General features: G+C 44.8%; 1 protein-coding gene across 4 annotated transcripts in view; it reads right to left on the reverse strand.

The window, feature by feature from the left end:
* The window catches only part of LOC141100346 (patatin-like phospholipase domain-containing protein 6), a 91301-nt gene that overhangs the window by 35937 nt on the left and 36144 nt on the right, over positions 1 to 19220 (reverse strand). For all 4 annotated transcript variants that reach the window (XM_073588762.1, XM_073588763.1, XM_073588764.1 and 1 more), the window contains 9 exons: positions 17724 to 17804; positions 16879 to 17007; positions 15851 to 15931; positions 15691 to 15763; positions 15342 to 15440; positions 14596 to 14669; positions 14285 to 14368; positions 10643 to 10720; positions 10292 to 10494 (listed from right to left, as the gene is read on the reverse strand). In XM_073588762.1, the coding sequence (XP_073444863.1) occupies positions 10292 to 10494; positions 10643 to 10720; positions 14285 to 14368; positions 14596 to 14669; positions 15342 to 15440; positions 15691 to 15763; positions 15851 to 15931; positions 16879 to 17007; positions 17724 to 17804 (902 nt within the window). The remainder of the gene's footprint in view (positions 1 to 10291; positions 10495 to 10642; positions 10721 to 14284; positions 14369 to 14595; positions 14670 to 15341; positions 15441 to 15690; positions 15764 to 15850; positions 15932 to 16878; positions 17008 to 17723; positions 17805 to 19220) is intronic.

Raw genomic sequence — 19220 nt, forward strand, 5'->3', positions numbered from 1 at the left:
GAGTACACCTCAACAGATGTGTCAGAAAACCTTTAGTTTCCTTTCAGAATCAACATTTTCTATGGGATAACATAGTTCAAAATACCCAAACATTGATTGCAAACAAGATTTGTTATTTTACACATCTTAAAAAAGTAATTTTCCTAATAAATTTATTCAAGACAATGTTGCAAAAATGAGAACACCCCAATGAAAGTTTTGGAACAAAGATAAAGTTTCGACTACAAAATTCTAATTAATAAGAATGTAAACACAGGTAAATCTAATTATTCATTAAACAGATGTACTGTCCAGCAGACAGTTGATTATAAAAGGCTGTTATTTAATAAAGAAAATCTCTTCCCATTTCGTGCTGTCAACAATGGCACCACATGGAAGAGAAATGTCACAAGACCTGAGAAGGAAATTAATTTCTTTACACCAGAAAGATGAATGCTAAAAGAAGCTCAACAAAGCTTCATTAATGAGTCAGAATACTGTCGAAAAAACGATACAAAAATTTAACAACTGAAACATAGAAAAGCACAGTAAAACAAACGTATAAAATACTCTTGGAGATTCAGTGGCGCTTGTGTATGAGTGTACTTCCAGCAGCAACACTAAGACACCTGTCACAAGGGTGTCAAAGAAATAAGGTAAAATAACTCATAATATTAGTGTGCGCTTGGTACACTCATAAAGAAGAGGGAAATCTAAATTAGGTGGTTACAGAGAAAAAAAAAAAACCTCTTATAAGTGCTCTTTATGTAGCTGGATAATAGCGAGAAAATAGCAATTAGAAATAGACAATTTTAAGACCTCAGAAGAAGTGCTTAAGGGAAAAAAAATATATATATACAGTTGTGGCCAAAAGTATTGACACCCCTGCAATTTTGTCAGATAATACTCAGTTTCTTCCTGAAAATGATTGCAAACACAAATTCTTTGGTATTATTACCTTCATTTAATTTGCCTTAAATGAAAAAACACAAAAGAGAATGAAGCAAAAAGCAAAGCATTGATCATTTCACACAAAACTCCAAAAATGGGCCAGACAAAAGTATTGGCACCCTCAGCCTAATACTTGGTTGCACAACCTTTATCCAAAATAACTGCGACCAACCGCTTCCGGTAACCATCAATGAGTTTCTTACAATGCTCTGCTGGAATTTTAGACCATTCTTCTTTGGCAAACTGCTCTAGGTCCCTGATATTAGAAGGGTGCCTTCTCCAAACTGCCATTTTTAGATCTCTCCACAGGTGTTCTATGGGATTCAGGTCTGGACTCATTGCTGGCCACCTTAGAAGTCTCCAGTGCTTTCTCTCAAACCATTTTCTAGTGCTTTTTGAAGTGTGTTTTGGGTCATTGTCCTGCTGGAAGACACATGACCTCTGAGGGAGTCCCAGCTTTCTCACACTGGGCCCTATATTATGCTGCAAAATTTGTTGGTAGTCTTCAGACTTCATAATGCCATGCACACGGTCAAGCAGTCCAGTGCCAGAGACAGCAAAGCAACCCCAAAACATCAGGGAACCTCCACCATGTTTGACTGTAGGGACCGTGTTCTTTTCTTTGAATGCCTCTTTTTTTCTCCTGTAAACTCTATGTTGATGCCTTTGCCCAAAAAGCTCTACTTTTGTCTCATCTGACCAGAGAACATTCTTCCAAAACGTTTTAGGCTTTTTCAGGTAAGTTTTGGCAAACTCCAGCCTGGCTTTTTTATGTCTCGGGGTAAAAAGTGGGGTCTTCCTGGGTCTCCTACCATACAGTCCCTTTTCATTCAGACGCCAACGGATAGTACGGGTTGACACTGTTGTACCCTCGGACTGCAGGGCAGCTTGAACTTGTTTGGAAGTTAGTCGAGGTTCTTTATCCAACATCCGCACAATCTTGCATTGAAATCTCTTGTCAATTTTTCTTTTCCGTCCACATCTAGGGAGGTTAGCCACAGTGCCATGGGCTTTAAACTTCTTGATGACACTGCGCACGGTAGACACAGGAACATTCAGGTCTTTGGAGATGGACTTGTAGCCTTGAGATTGCTCATGCTTCCTCACAATTTGGTTTCTCAAGTCCTCAGATGGTTCTTTGGTCTTCTTTCTTTTCTCCATGCTCAATGTGGTACACACAAGGACACAGGACAGAGGTTGAGTCAACTTTAATCCATGTCAACTGGCTGCAAGTGTGATTTAGTTATTGCCAACACCTGTTAGGTGCCACAGGTAAGTTACAGGTGCTGTTAATTACACAAATTAGAGAAGCATCACATGATTTTTTGAACAGTGCCAATACTTTTGTCCACCCTCTTTTTTTATGTTTGGTGTGGAATTATATCCAATTTGGCTTTAGGACAATTCTTTTTGTGTTTTTTCATTTAAGACAAATTAAATGAAGATAATAATACCAAAGAATTTGTGTTTGCAATCATTTTCAGGAAGAAACTGAGTATTATCTGACAAAATTGCAGAGGTGTCAATACTTTTGGCCACAACTGTAGATGCTGGTGGCATTCTTAGTTCCAACCTGAACAATCATTAAAAACTAAAAAGGGAATTGGTGAGGGTAAAAACCTGAAATCATTGAACAGGTTATATACTGCAGGGTACTTCTCCGTGATAGCAGCTTCAAAAAAAAAAGTCAAAGTCAAACTGCAGCCTGTGAACGGCTGTGCAGAGTAGCCGCAACAGTAAATGCACAAGTCAGAGAGCGGTACCTGTAAAGATAATGTGATGCGAAGTCCTCACTCCAGTAAGCGGTGCAGGTTAAAATAGCGCTTTTTGCACCAGCGCTTGGAAAAAGAGGGGGGGTTTTGTACACAGAGGTATAGACGAGTTACAGGGACTGCCCCGGCCGGTGGCAGCCTCCTGTCAGTGTACCTCCAAGCTGTGGAGCAGACGTGAGCGGCCTCTCGTGCTCCCGGCGTCAGTGAGCTGCTCCAGGTATACAGGACCTTCATGATGTGAGTCAGCACATGACCACGTCGGTTTCACTTGCTGGTGGTTGCGGCGGAGACCAATGGGAAAGTCCCCCCCCCCCCCCTCTGACTTGTGCATTTACTATTGCAGCTACTCTGCACAGCCGTTCACAGGCTGCAATTTGACTTTGACTTTTTTTTTAAGCTGCTATCAGGGAGAAGTACCCTGCAGTATATAACCTGTTCAGTGATTTCAGGTTTTTACCCTCACTCATGCCTTTTTAGTTTTTAATGATTGTTCAGGTTGGAACTAAGATTGGCAGCAGCATCTATATATATATATATATATATATATATATATATATACACATATACATATATATATATATATATATATATATTCTTTCCCATAAGCACTTCTTCTGAGGTCTTACAATTGTCTATTTCTAATTGCTATTTTCTCGCTATTATCCAGCTACATAAAGATCACTTATAAGAGGTTGTTTTTTTTTCTCTATAACCACCTAATTTAGATTTCCCACTTCTTTATGAGTGTTCCAAGCGCACACTAATATTATGAGTTATAAAATACTCTGTTGTAAAGAATTAACAGTAAACGGCAAGTGCTAGTAAAAAGATGATAGAAAACAGGGTATTGGTTGATATGTTTTTTCAAAAAATTTATACTAAGCCGCTATACCAAACATCAAGGTAACCCGTATCAGAACAGTCCCTAACTGATGTATTTAAAAACCTAGTCATGTGTATAATACCTGTTACAGAACCACTCAGCACCCAGAATATGTTGTGCAGTTATATGTATATATAATAGGTTCCATGTGAGATGCATGTCCCTAATGTATCCGCAGTGTCCGCCCTCCCCCCACCTTTGTAATTCCCACAGTAAACATCCGCAGGCTCCGGCCACCTGTGGCTTTTGTAATGCATGTCTTGCCTGACGCTTGTCTATTGGCCGGCCCTCTGTATCTGTGTGATATATTCTGTGTCCTGTGAGTAAAGTGTTGTCAGACTGGAAATACATGGAGAAGCAGTGATCTTTTATATGCGCCCATGCACTCAGAGGAATTCCAGCCAGCGTCATTCATTCAGACTCCAGCCAACGCAGAGCGGACCTCAGAAAACACGGGGTGGTACTGAAAGAGGTACCCCAGCTTGGAAGACCCCGTTACACTGGTGGCAGAGAGCGGGATTTGATACCCCTTCTACAGGAGGAAAGGAATGAATGGAAAATAACTACCAGAAGTTAAAGAGGACTACATTAAAAGACCTGGTGGAAGCCCGAGGGTTGATCGCCAGCAACAAAACAAAAGCGGATTTGATAGCAGCCATCATGGAACACGACAGTGCAGCGCCCCCCAATGTGAACGTGGAGGAGACCGAATTCCAGAGGGAGGTAAAGAACAGACTGGCGTTCTATGGCCCAAACCCTGCAGTAGAGATCATACGTGAGGTGATGGCTGATGTGCGTACTGTTCTGAAGGAAAAGATGGCCGAGCGGACCAGGATAGAGCTAGCCAAGATGGAAATGGCAGAGCGGACCAAAGTGGAGCTGGCCAAGATGGAGATGGCAGAGCTGAGAGAGGAGAGTCAGCGAGCAGGGGGAGCTCTGGCCTTCGACCAGGTACCTTCAACAGTAAGCCACAAAAAGATCCAGTACAATGCCTTCCGACAGATGGGGGAGGCAGAGGAAGACATTGATGGCTTTCTGCAGGACTTTGAGCGGCAGTGTGCCCTTCATCAAGTAAAGCCGGAGGAATGGGTTCAGATTCTAGCCAGCAAGCTGACAGGCCGGGCAGCGGACGCCTATCGCACGGTACCTGATGAGGACTGTATGGACTATGAGCGGATCAAAGAAGTGATCTTGGCCCGGTAAGCGCTGACACCAGAGGCCTACCGCCAAAAGTTCCGCGGACTTATAAAACGCGTAACCGATACCCACGCTGAATGGGCCTGTAAATTATGGCGGTCACTGCTACAGTGGGTACAAGGGAGCCAAGCAACCACTAAGGAGGACGTCCTCCAGCTCTTCCTGTTAGAACGATTCTTTAATGGACTAAACCCCGAGACACAGGAATGGCTTCGGGACAGGTGGCCAACGACTCTTGAGGAAGCCGCTCGTCTGGCCGATGAACATCATGATGCCAGGAGGCCGCAGTTCTCCGGATCAAAGGTGGTCACTAGGGGCCCGCCCATGGACCTGGAGGGCCCCAAACCACTGAAGATTGTAGGGGGATCAGCTAGAAACCCAGCCTACCACAGTCCCCCTGGGGCGCGATGCCACACCTGCCGTCAGCTGGGCCACCTGCAAAGACAATGCCCCAACTGGACTCAGCATACCCAGTGGCCAAAGGCGGGAACAGCTACCTTCAGCCGGGCTGCTGTACACTGCTACCAAGGCGAAGCTGACCCGGCATTGGGGGCTACGACTAACCAAGGGGTGGAAGAGATGGAGGAAGTGCTGTATGAAGTAGACCCCATGCAGGCAGCTCGGGCAGATAAATGACAACAGCATCGACAAGTCGTGTGGGTTAATGGGAAACGTATGCAGGGACTAAGAGATTCCGGGGCAACTTTGACCCTTGTGAAGCCTCATCTTGTCCGGGACCAAGAGAAGACGGACCGGACAGTGGCAGTCCATGTAGCAGGTGGAGCCATACATCGACTACCCACTGCCAGGATTCACCTGAACTGGGGAGTCGGGGATGGCCTTGTTGAGGTTGGCTTGATGGAGGATTTGCCTGCAGACGTCTTGCTGGGAAATGACTTGGGGCCCATGTTGTCTGCATTCTCGGTGGCCCCTCTGGCTGAGACATATCCTGTGACCACCCGGAGACAAGCTCGAGCTGCGGAGGTGGAATCACACTCAGAGGCCCAGGTAAGACATTCCAGCACTACACGTATTCCCATAGCCAGACACATTTCTTGGGCCACCCCAGATGAATTTAAGAGGGAGTTACTTGAGGATCCTTCATTGGAGGGATATCGTGGGAAGGCACAGGAGGGGAGAGGAGTACTAGAAGGGGAAAAGTTTGTATGGAAGCAGGGACTCCTCTACCGGATCACAGAGCAGCACCACACAGGGACGAGCCCCACTATAAAACAACAGCTGGTAGTTCCCAAGAAGTATAGGCAGGAGCTACTGCGAATCTTTCATGATATACCCTTGGCCGGGCACTTCGGCGTCAGTCGTACCAGGCATCGTCTGACACAAAACTTCTTTTGGCCGGGGGTAACCTATGATGTTCCTCAGTACTGCCAGACCTGTGACAGTTGTCAGCGCATTGGCAAGAGGGGGGATCGATGCAAGGCCAAATTACGCCCCCTCCCCATTGTGGAGGAACCATTTAGCCGAGTAGCGGTCGATTTGATAGGGCCGTTAGCCAAACCCAGTCCGTCCGGGAAAAAGTATATATTTACAGTGGTAGATTATGCCATACGGTATCCAGAGGCGGTTGCGTTACCTAACATACTGGCAGAGACGGTGGCGGCCGCCCTGCTCCAGGTTTTCTCACGGGTTGGAATTCCCCGGGAGATTATCTCGGACCAGGGTACCCAGTTTACAGCAGAGGTCACCAACCAACTGTGGAAGCTGTGCGGCGTAAAGGCCATTAGAAGCGCCCCGTACCACCCGCAAACCAATGGGTTGTGTGAACGCTTTAACGGGACATTAAAACAGCTCATTGAGACTTTTACCAGGACCTACAGGGACTGGGAGAAATTCTTGCCACACCTCCTGTTTGCCTATCGGGAGGTGCCCCAAGAATCCACGGGGTTCTCCCCGTTCGAGCTGGTATACGGGAGACGGGTAAGGGGACCCCTAGACTTAGTGCTGGAACACTGGGAAGGGGAGGGCCTCATAGAATGGGTACCTATTGTACCCTATGTGCTGGAATTCCGGGACCGCCTACAGGAGCTGACTCAGGCTGTACGTGAGAACATGCAGGCGACCCAGCGGCGCCAGCGCATATGGTACGATCGGAGGGCCAGAGAGCGCAGCTTGGAAATAGGACAGGAGGTCCTGGTGTTAGAGCCCACTAAGCAGAATAAGTTTCAAGCTGCATGGCAGGGGCCCTACCAGGTAGTGGGGAAAATAGCCGACACAACCTATAATGTCGCCGATTGTGACGACCCCAGGGTTATCCGCATGTTCCACGTGAATATGCTTAAGCCCTACCGGGAGCGCCCTGGAGAGGTAGTGGCCATCTGTGCACCTGAAGCAGAGGATTTAGCCGGACTTCCCTTGCCGGATGTCTTAGGGGAAAGGACTCAATCTAAAACATGGGACCAGGTACACTTGGGTGAAGACCTAGGCCCCCGGGAGAGACAGCAGGCGGAGGCGTTGTTGAGGCTGCGACAGAGGATGTTTTCAGAGAGACCGGGGTACACTCGTCTGGCACAACACAAGGTTGAGACCCAGGATCAGACCCCCCTGCGACGAAACCCCTTCCGCGTCCCTGAGTCTGTACGAGAGGCGATGCGACAAGAGATACAAGAGATGTTGCATTTAGGGGTCATTGAAGAGTCAGATAGTCCCTGGGCATCCCCCGTAGTGTTAGTGCCCAAGAAGGATGGGACTACATGGTTTTGTCGTAAGCTCAATGAGAAAACAGTGACGGATGCATACCCCATGCCGCGTGTGGATGAGTTGTTAGACCGGCTGGCGGGGGCAAAGTATTTGACCACCATCGATCTATGCAAAGGCTACTGGCAGATTCCCCTTAGTCCTGACGCTATTCCCAAGTCGGCATTTGTCACCCCATTCGGCTTATTCCAGTTTCGAGTTATGCCATTCGGGATGAAGAATGCCTCGGCGACCTTCCAAAGGCTGGCTGACCGGCTTCTGGATGGTCTCAAGGACTATGCTTGTGCCTACCTGGACGACATCGCCATCTACAGTGCGACATGGGAAGAGCATCTAAATCACCTAGAAACAGTATTGGACAGGATCCACCAGGCCGGAATCATCCTGAACCCAAACTAGTGTCACGTGGGCAAAGCAGAGGTTCAGTATTTAGGGCATTGGGTGGGAAGTGGGAAACAGCGACCAGAACCAGCCAAGATTGAGGCCATAGCCAAATGGCCCATGCCACGCACTAAAACCCAGGTCATGGCGTTTGGGACAGCGGGGTATTACAGGAAATTTGTTCCCAATTACAGCAGCGTAGCCAAGCCCCTCACTGATTTGACCCGTAAGAACCAACCCCGCCATGTAACCTGGACCTCAGAGTGTGAGGGAGCCTTCCGCCAACTAAAGGACGCCCTCACCAATACCCCTGTATTGGCCGCACCCGATCCAACTACACGTTTCCTTGTTCATACAGATGCTTCTATGTTTGGATTGGGGGCAGTACTGAGCTAAGTCGGGCCGGACGGCCAAGAACACCCGGTAGCTTACCTGAGTCGGAAACTACTGCCCCGTGAAGTAAGCTATGCGGCCATTGAGAAGGAGTGCCTGGTGGTAGTATGGGCACTCAAGAAGTTGCAATCATATTTGTATGGATGACAGTTTTCCCTCCTAACGGACCATAATCCCCTAGTCTGGCTTAATCGGGTCTCTGGAGACAACGCCAGATTGCTGCGGTGGAGTTAAGCCCTACAACCTCTGGACTTCACCATCCACTACAGACCCGGCAAACAAAATGGTAACGCCGATGGACTAAGTCGACAAACGGAACTTGTACCAACCCCATAAACTTCGGTCATCCCCAAACCGATCCGTTGAGGATAAGACTGTGTATGCCGATCGCGTCGCTGAAAAGGGGAGCCGTGTTACAGAACCACTCAGCACCCAGAATATGTTGTGCAGTTATATGTATATATAATAGGTTCCATGTGAGATGCATGTCCCTAATGTATCAGCAGTGTCCGCCCTCCCCCCACCTTTGTAATTCCCACAGTAAACATCTGCAGGCTCTGGCCACCTGTGGCTTTTGTAATGCATGTCTTGCCTGACGTTGTCTATTGGCCGGCCCTCTGTATCTGTGTGATATATTCTGTGTCCTGTGAGTAAAGTGTTGTCAGACTGGAAATACATGGAGAAGCAGTGATCTTTTATATGCGCCCATGCACTCAGAGGAATTCCAGCCAGCGTCATTCATTCAGACTCCAGCCAACGCAGAGCGGACCTCAGAAAACACGGGGTGGTACTGAAAGAGGTACCCCAGCTTGGAAGACCCCGTTACAATACCTATATGAGCAGGATTCAGACAGGTAATGTCTGATGTGGACATGCTGCAGAGGACGGCCTTTATGTGCATGGCACCACATGGAAGAGAAATGTCACAAGACCTGAGAAGGAAATTAATTTCTTTACACCAGAAATGAGAATGCTAGAAGAAGCTCAACAAAGCTTTGTTAATGAGTCAGAATACTGTAGAAAAAACGATACAAAAATTTAACAACTGCAGCCATCTCACAGAGATGTCCTGGGGGCCATGAAAGTTAACACTAAACAGGAGCATTGTCTGATGAAAAGAGTTGAAGAAAATTGATATGTAAGTTCACTGCAGTTAGCTAAAGAAGTAAGAAGCCAAACAGAGTTGAGATTTTCCCATGGCACAATGCAGAGGAATGTCATGCCTTGATGTTGTCCACGAAGAAAGCCTCTCATAAACCCCATGCATAAAAAAGCTTGCTTACAATTTTCCAGGGTCCATGTTGAAAAATATAAAGACTATTGGTACTCTGTACTCTGGAGTGAAGAGACAAAGATAAATGTTTTTGGAACTGATGGCTTAAAAACATTATGGTGTCACAAATGTGAGGTGCACTGCATGGTATCTACAATGATACCTGTTGGTGGCAGTGTTCTTATGTAGGACTGCATGAGGGCTGCTGGTGTTGGGGAGCTACATTTCTTTGATATTATCATGAATTCACAGATGTATTGAATAAAAAGATGCTGCCATCACTCCATGCCATTGGTAGACGGGAAGTTTTCCAACATGACAGTGATCCAAAACACACATGTAAGGCAACTATTGCATTTCTGAAGAGGGCAAAAGTGATTCAGTGGCCAAGTGTCTCCTAATCTGAACCCAACCGAACACCTATGAGGAATTCTGAGGAGACAAATTGTCATCACTCTCCATCCAGCATCGAGGCTCTACAAGAGGTCGTTCTTGAAGAATGGAGAAATACAGATGTTGGAATATGTAGTCAACTTGATCATTTCATGCCTAGAAACCCCGGTGCTGTCCTTATAATTCATACCATGCTTATGTGCAGACTTTAGCATTATGCTGAGCACTGTAATTTCTTCAAAATAAATGCAACAGGTAATCAACTGTGTAAAAATAAATCTTTCAGGAAATTTTGTGTGTAAAATACTAAAAAAAATACGGGTAAGCAACAGAGAAGATTGTGAAGAAACTGACTGGTAAAAGTGAGTGCGACTCAGGCAAAGGTAGGAGGTGTCTTCTACGGCTCTAACGGTGAAGATCAGAGGTTCTCCTGTAAGAACAGTCAGCTGTCCAATCATCTCACCAGGCGCTGTCACAAAGATACAAGAGTCCTCTCGGCCTGTGACTCCTTGATAAACATGGAGGCGGCCTGAGAGGACATAGTGGAGCCCAACATCCTAGAGAGAGGAAAGAAGAGGTCATAAGGAAACCTGAGATGTCAAACATATGAAGGACCGTCAAATATAGACCAGATATTTGATACATGAATAGGAAGGAATACATGACAATACAACAGGAAGAGATGGAGCGTTCTCCATAACCAACCTGTTCTCCTTTCCGTGCAATAAAGGTCTCAGCCTTTACATGATGAAGCGACACCTTATTCTCCAGTGAGGAAGGATCCTGTAAAACAAGATATCAAGGGTTAATACTGAGCAAGACACAGATAGATTGGATAGCACTGCTATCAGATAATGTTATGTATGGAGCTATTTGGCAACTGAATGGTGGTAGTATTGGAACACTTAATGGTGGTTGTTATGTGGCACTACTATTTATGCATTGTTAGTGTTATTTGGACAATACTTAAAGGGAATCGCTCACCTCTTTTTTGAGATATCATATAATGATATCATTCAAATGTGTGTCACATAAGGATTCTCTTAGTACTTTTGCTTCCCCCTGACCCCGCACCTTTCATGCATAAATACCTTTTTTATATCGGTTCAGATGTACAGTCATATGTAAAAGTTTGGGCACCCCTATTAATGTTAACCTTTTTTCTTTATAACAATTTTGGTTTTTGCAACAGGTATTTCAGTTTCATATATCTAATAACTGATGGACTCAGTTATATTTCTGGATTCAAATGAGGTTTATTGTACTAACAGAAAATGTGCAATCTGCATTTAAACAAAATTTGACCGGTGCAAAAGTATGGGCACCCTTATCATTTTCTTGATTTGAACACTCCTAACTACTTTTTACTGACTTCCTGAAGCACTAAATTGGTTTTGTAACCTCATTGAGTTTTGAACTTCATAGCCAGGTGTATCAAATCATGAGAAAAGGTATTTAAAGTGGCCACTTGCAAGTAGTTCTCCTATTTGATTCTCCTATGAAGAGTGGCATCATGGGCTCCTCAAAACAACTCTCAACTGATCTGAAAACAAAGTTTATTCAACATAGCTTTTCAGGGGAAGGATACAAAAAGTTGTCTCAGAGATTTAACCAGTCAGTTTCCACTGTGAGGAACATAGTAAGGAAATGGAAGAACACAGGTACAGTTCTTGTTAAGCCCAGAAGTGGCAGGCCAAGAAAAATATCAGAAAGGCAGAGAAGAAGAATGGTGAGAACAGTCAAGGACAATCCACAGACCACCTCCAAAGACCTGCAGCATCATCTTGCTGCAGATGGTGTCACTGTGCATCGGTCAACAATACAGCGCATGCATAACACCTTTTTGTATGACCAAACAACTCAATCTTTGTTTCATCAGTCCACAGGACCTTCTTCCAAAATGTAACTGGCTTGTCCAAATGTGCTTTTGCATACCTCAGGCGACTCTGTTTGTGGCGTGCTTGCAGAAACGGCTTCTTTCGCATCACTCTCCCATACAGCTTCTCCTTGTGCAAAGTGCGCTGTATTGTTGACCGATGCACAGTGACACCATCTGCAGCAAGATGATGCTGCAGGTCTTTGGAGGTGGTCTGTGGATTGTCCTTGACTGTTCTCACCATTCTTCTTCTCTGCCTTTCTGATATTTTTCTTGGCCTGCCACTTCTGGGCTTAACAAGAACTGTACCTGTGTTCTTCCATTTCCTTACTATGTTCCTCACAGTGGAAACTGACTGGTTAAATCTCTGAGACAACTTTTTGTATCCTTCCCCTGAAAAGCTATGTTGAATAATCTTTGTTTTCAGATCATTTGAGAGTTGTTTTGAGGAGCCCATGATGCCACTCTTCATAGGAGAATCAAATAGGAGAACTACTTGCAAGTGGCCACTTTAAATACCTTTTCTCATGATTTGATACACCTGGCTATGAAGTTCAAAGCTCAATGAGGTTACGAAACCAATTTAGTGCTTCAGGAAGTCAGTAAAAAGTAGTTAGGAGTGTTCAAATCAAGAAAATGATAAGGGTGCCCATACTTTTGCACCGGTCAAATTTTGTTTAAATGCAGATTGCACATTTTCTGTTAGTACAATAAACCTCATTTGAATCCAGAAATATAACTGAGTCCATCAGTTATTAGATATATGAAACTGAAATACCTGTTGCAAAAACCAAAATTGTTATAACGAAAAAAGGTTAACATTAATAGGGGTGCCCAAACTTTTACATATGACTGTATGTAAACTGCCGCTGTCCGGTCCGCTGGGCGGGGCTTATTCACCTGCTCCCCCCCTCCCTGTCTTGCTCCACGCATTTCTTCTTGTGTAGAGCGAGACAGAGAGGGGGGGAGCAGGTGAATAAGCCCCGCCCAGCGGACCGGACAGCGGCAGTTTACATACATCTGAACCGATATACAAAAAAGGTCTTTAAAACTAATATTTAGGTTCTATACTTTATAGTATACTTAGACATTGTTTAGTATGGTCGGCACTATAAGGAAGGAGTTAATGTCTTAAGGCCTATTATATTTCACAGTTAGGGGTCGTGCAGACGTTCGTACTTTCGGTCTGAGTGAAATCCGACAAAACATTATTCTATGGTGCCGTACACATGTCCCAATTTTCTCCTCGGACAGCATCCACAATTTGCACCCAATATTCAGATCGCACTCAGCCATACATGTCAATGAGTCTGTAGAAACCATCAGCCATCGCTTGGATGACATCAGGGTGCAGTGCGATTTTCACTGACTGACAGAATGGAGAAGGTAGAGAAATTGTTTTTCTATCTTCTCCACATCTACAGAAAATCAGATCCTATGCCGACCAAACTCTGATCAAATTTGATTAGAACGGGATTAACAAAATTGGCCCGATTCTCTCAGATGAGAGAAAATATGGTGGTGGGTGTGACCCTAGCCAAAGGATATTGTAATGTTCATGAAAATACCAGAGAAAAGAACTGATAAGGGGTGTGACTAAGCTGGGTGGACACAGGGAGTGTCTTTTACTTAATTTGCAGATATGAATTTTGCTATTTGCCATCATGTCTGAACTGCGTAAACTTATGTGCAGAATGCCTATACTCATGAAGTCTATAAATATACGAACACACCAGGAACTCCCTGAAGATTGGAAAACACATGCTTTTGTATTTCTTATATTCTCATTAGCCATAATATGAATCTCAGAGATTTCTAAATTCTAGTAACAGCCACTCTAAAAGCACTGCATATCTATTATATGCTTACCTAAAATTGTCAGTCATCCACTTCCGTACGGACGTCCTCAAATCCCACAATCCACCGCGCCGCACCGGAAGTATGCCAACCACCATATTTGAATACTCAAGTGATGGGTATTCCAATATGGCACCCGCCAGTGGTACCAGGCCCTTGCACAGTACCACGACCGGGACACTGCCGGGACACCCACACCGGACCCCCCCCACCGCCGCCGCAGGACCTGCCGCCGGACCACTGCCGCCTGAGCCCCGCCAGGACCCACAGCCTGACTACATGCGCCGGATCCCACCGCTGCCTGCCTGTCCACCCACCTCCGTGCAGTCACAGCCGACAGGAAAGACCGCGGCTTGCGGCCTGTGCTGGAGATGGGGTGAAGGCGCCCTCTGGTGGCGCCGCACCCCATGTCCAGCACAAGCCACAAACCACCGTTTTTCCTGCTGGCTGGGACTGCACGGAGGTGGGTCACCACCCCCAGCACCACAGAGCTGCCCCCATCGTGATGTCACTGCCCTCCCGATGCGATAGCATCGGGCCCACATCTAGTATGGTATATTTGGACAATGTTTAGTTTGGTTAGCTCACTATTTGAAACAAAAAATATATGTCACCTCCAGGTCCATCAGTTTGGCCAGCTGCTTTATTCCATCCTCTAGTAGTCTTTTTATCTTCTCCTCAGTCTCCAATTCTGGGTCCTCCAAGAAAATCCAGAGAATGTAGTAAGCATAAAGTATTTAGCTCACCAATATACCCAATCCTTTATAGCTTTCTGCCAGTCTCTTTAATGGACAGAATAACTTTTGGGCTCCTTAGCCAAAGAGCCACTACTAGCATCAACCTTTGGGCTCCTGAGGCAAAGAGCCCCTACTAGTATCTACCACCACTATTGCTGAGTCTCAAATCAAAAAAGGCAGAACTTTACCATGGTAGGTGAAGATGTAGGTGTCTGGAGCCTATGACTCTGCTCCAGCTCACAGTCCAGAGATCGCCAAAAGCCTATACAAGACATGAAACTATCATTATAAAAAATAGAAAGGCAAAAACAAGATTAGAAGGCTGCAACGAGAATTAATACAATAAAATAAATGTGTCTACAATTCTCGATTCCTAATACAAAAAGTTGTCATAGGATCCAGAAACGAACACAGGGATTATTCTCCTAGTGAAGAATAACTAACAGATGGACTTTATATTAGACTTGTGGCTTTACAATAATTGTGTCCTACTTCTGACAGAGCAGAGAGGGGGAGGCTCCTGCTGCAGCCAGTTGTATTACAGTCAAATGCAGGACAGTGAGGTGGTTTGTCATGGGAAATAATCTGGGATACATCGAAAAGATTTCTTTATATATTGTTAGTTGCAGTATGAGACAAACTATGAATAAAGGGAAATAGGCAGTTAAAGCAGGCATTGATGAGGCAGTTTTCTTTTTTCAAAATGTCTATGTTTAGTGTACCTATAAGAATAAATTACTGAAAAGATGAAGGAGAATCAGGTTGGGGTTGTGACTAGTTAGCAACTTTTACTAATGGGAAAGTATTGAAACAAAAAAGTCTGGTCTAGATTATGAGCGGTCTTCTCAAAGAGGTGGTCTTTTGGAAAGGTTCCCCTGTTAAATTAATATTATGTAACCAATGGTTACAAGAGAACTTTAGCCAATGTTCACACCTGGTCTTCCTGAAGAAACAGATTTGCAACTTGCCAGCGGTGGAGGTCTCCGGACAGCTGTCGATAACATAGAGGCACTTTCCCGATCTTCTTGGTCATCTTGTGAAAATATAAAAATGACAATATTCTATGGTTGGTCACACATTTCATATATGGGTAATAGCAGGTACATGAAGAAATATTGCTCCTTCTTGTTGAAAAGTAATTTCAAAAGATGACATTTTGACATGTTATTGACCAACACTGAGTAGTCAACAGCTTGAAGATATCTTGATGAATCCTCGTATTATTATTACAACATGAGGCTATCCTCCTCCAATCTTTCCCTCTCGGGCAATCCTAACTTTACCTTCAACATGCGTCATACTTCTAGTAAAACGAGGTCTTGCAGCTCGAGCAGTGCCTGGTTCAGCCTGGAGGTCCTGATCATAGAGAGACACCTCCCTAGTTACATTTTGTAAGCACCACCCTTGTCAAACTCCATATAAGCTAATGATAATGGTTCTTACATGCTGGAAAAGCTCAATAGTAAGTCCCAGATAATGATGGAGTGCTAGGAATGTGACTCTTTGTAGCCGAAGGGCAATGATCTGTAAAGACAGGAAGGCACAATTAACATACTGAAGCATAATCTTTTTCGAATAAGAGCTATCGGCCCTCGGTGCACAGTCTGTGATGTCATTTTTTGTAACCTCTAACTTTAGGGTGAAAAAGTTAAACCTGTCAAAAGACCCAGGCAGCACTGATACCATGTAATGCCAAGTGTTGGTCTAAGGGGATTGCATATTAATGGTATTCTCACATTGGTTCTTTTTGAACCTCTGTGGTTGGGGATCCATTTCTAGGACTCTCAAGTGTTGGGAGAAATGGGGTCCTCTGCTCCCATGTTTGGCAGGCTGGAAAGCACTAGGCGACAAGACGTGGAGGTAGCAGTGAAAGCACGTAGCGTAGATTGTAGAAGGTGCAAAATCTTTCCATAAACCCATGAAGAGAGATGAACACATTCCCTTTCGCTTCCTTTGCAAACAGGGAAGCAGTGAAGTCTCAGAAATGGAATCTCCACCTACCAAATTTAAAATGGTTGTAATGACTCATTGTCTCATTACAGTTTTTTGGACATCATAGAGTCCTGCATAGAATCCCCTCTTGAGCCAGAAAAGAGAGCAAGTCTTTAATGGTGGTTGGATTGACGGTAGACTCAAGTTGTCCTTATATTACATAGACATTCAACAGGCTTATGCTGGCTTCAAAAGTTTTACAAAAAAATAGGACCAGTCAACCTCACACAAATTACAGATTAATCTTCTCACAACTACGATATGTAATAATCTAAAACTCAATCAATATAGTTGGACACATCTAACCAAGGGTCATTAATTGTAGAGCCAGGCTTTGAAGCAGTGATCTCCAACCTCACAGTTTGGAGTTGCCAAGACTATTACAAAAAAAAAGTCATTCCCTAGAGATTTATCACTCATATTAATGATATATATATTTAAGCCAATGAAAAATAAGATATGTGGAAGCGTTTACCAACCTGAACAGTTCGGATCAGGCTTTGGGGATATGCCTTAAAGACAGCACAAAATGCCTCAACAGGAAGGCGCAATACAGTGCTTTTCTCTACAGCTTTTGCCGTCACTGTACGGTATGGTCTCTGGTGACCCTGCAAAGAGAGACAGGTTTTTTTTTTAATTAAAATGCCCCAATTTGAAAGAAAATAGTGAGATATGTCACCAATAGAACTGACTATTCCTAACAGAGACAGTAGAGGTGTATGACCAGCTTTTGTATTGTCAATTGTGCTATCAAGACCAGAACCAAAACCTTGTAGTCCACCAAAAATGGAAGTAGTGGTGGAATATGTTGGGAATCACCCACTCAATCACTCACCACACCAGTGATCAGTAACTGGTTGAGTGAGTATTCACAGCCACTTCCTGTGTGTCAAGACTCAACCAGGAGGTAGAGACCACCGGAGACAAGAAAAGCATCAGAACGGGCACCATAGAGCATGGGTTAGCATAATTTTATTATATATTGGACATGGAACTAAAAGTTGGAGATTCACAGTTAACATATATGTGAATTTCATACATGTTTAATTTACTTTATACTTAGGTGTTCCTAATTATTTATTTATTTCCACTCTTGCACTTATCTTCAGTAGTTCTGTAGAAGACAATCCTGTGTTCACGTATGTATTATATGTGCTCATGCTTAGTCTAGTGGAAGACATCGGAAAATGTGTAGAGCTGAAATCATGGAGGAGTTAAGTGATAAAGAAGGGATGTACAAGTCTCCGAATACTAACAAGGACTTAATTTTTACTTAAAAAAAACAACACACACACAAAAAACAAAACCGATAGCAATACCATACCGTGAGGACATCCAGAATACTGAGCAGACTGTGCACATTGTCACCGGGAGCCACGGACTTCATGTAATGCCTGGTGCCATCCTTCGAGGAAAATAACATTTTCTGACGTTATACCATGAAATATACCTGATATTATGAGTTTATTGAGTAGATGAGAGATACTTATCAAGACCCCAGAAATGAGCTAGATGAAATTGTGGCTCTATTGTCTGATACAAAGCTCCAAATAATCTGCTTCAGATCTCAGAGCTGTGAAATGGGCCCTGTGCTTTCAAGCAACTTGATTTCATTTGGTAGAAACTGATACAGAGACAATCTGCAAATCACTTTCTTTAAAAAGTACGTTGCCCAGTCCCTGAAAATATCTCCAGATTATAGAAGACAGGGTGTCTCAATTCTGTCTCATGTACTGTCCTCTGCCTATTGCAATCCATTTTTAGCAGCAGAGACCCCCAAGTCAGATACAGGAAATGAGGGCAGGTCTTGGTCTATCTGCTCCTGCTCTCCTGTCTGATGAACAAGAATGACAGGTGGGCTTTCAGTTCAGGGCAGGCCAACCATTGGACATTGACAGAAGCAATCCAAGCAAGGAAATAAAAAAAAAAGCACATATAGATCGCTGGTAAAAAGGAACCGTTCGCTCAAAGAGAGTGGATGAGGGTAGAGCTAACTGTTAGGGACGGCGGAACGCACTAATAAATAAATAAAAATAAGTGCGTTCGCCGCCCGGGGTCCACCGTGCAGTAGGTGTTACACCGCTGCTAGATAATGGCAGACGCACAATATGGCGGTATATCGCACAGGGGTTGAACGTCACCCGGTGTGCATTGCGCGTACTCTGTTAACACCACAGAGACGCTTAGAACTTAAGTGTAAATGCTGAGCCTGTTGACCTCACAGGTCTCAGCGGTGTGCACACACAGTATACAGTCACAGGACTAGGCCCAAGACTCAGGGTCAATGTCCGTCTAGACCTGCCGTGCGTGCGGCGTCGCTACCGCGGACGCCAACAAGTGCTGTTGACTGCAGCACGGCGACCGACCCAGCCGCCACACGACAATGCCCAAGAGGAGGCGCACTGTCGGACGCTAGTGCTGTAAGTTGTGAACTGTGGCCTGTAGCGCGCCACTGACTGACACTGACTCTATGACTAAGTCCCTATCCACACACGTAATATCAGAGGGAGGGGATCTTAATGAGTCATTCGCAAGCACATGCATTCATCATCATTCACACAGATAGCAATAAGAGTCTATATTAGCGCATGGCCAAGCCGCCATGCGGGCCTTTTATAGCCGTGCGCTTCCGGGACCTTCCAGATCTCTGAGATGGACCAATCAGATCAGGAGAAGGACCTGAGCACGTGACTCCCGATCTCCACTGGGAGATCGTCTCGTGAGCATGCCCAGTATCGCGGTGAGAGAACTTAGCCTCTGGAGTGGCTTGCTGCAGAGCAGGCTGCGCTACTATTGCTGGTCCAGAGGTGGCAGCAACAAC

Source organism: Dendrobates tinctorius, unplaced genomic scaffold (assembly GCF_039654945.1).
Source record: "Dendrobates tinctorius isolate UK_male_01 unplaced genomic scaffold, ASM3965494v1 ptg000104l, whole genome shotgun sequence".
NCBI classification, from domain to species: Eukaryota; Metazoa; Chordata; class Amphibia; order Anura; family Dendrobatidae; genus Dendrobates; species Dendrobates tinctorius.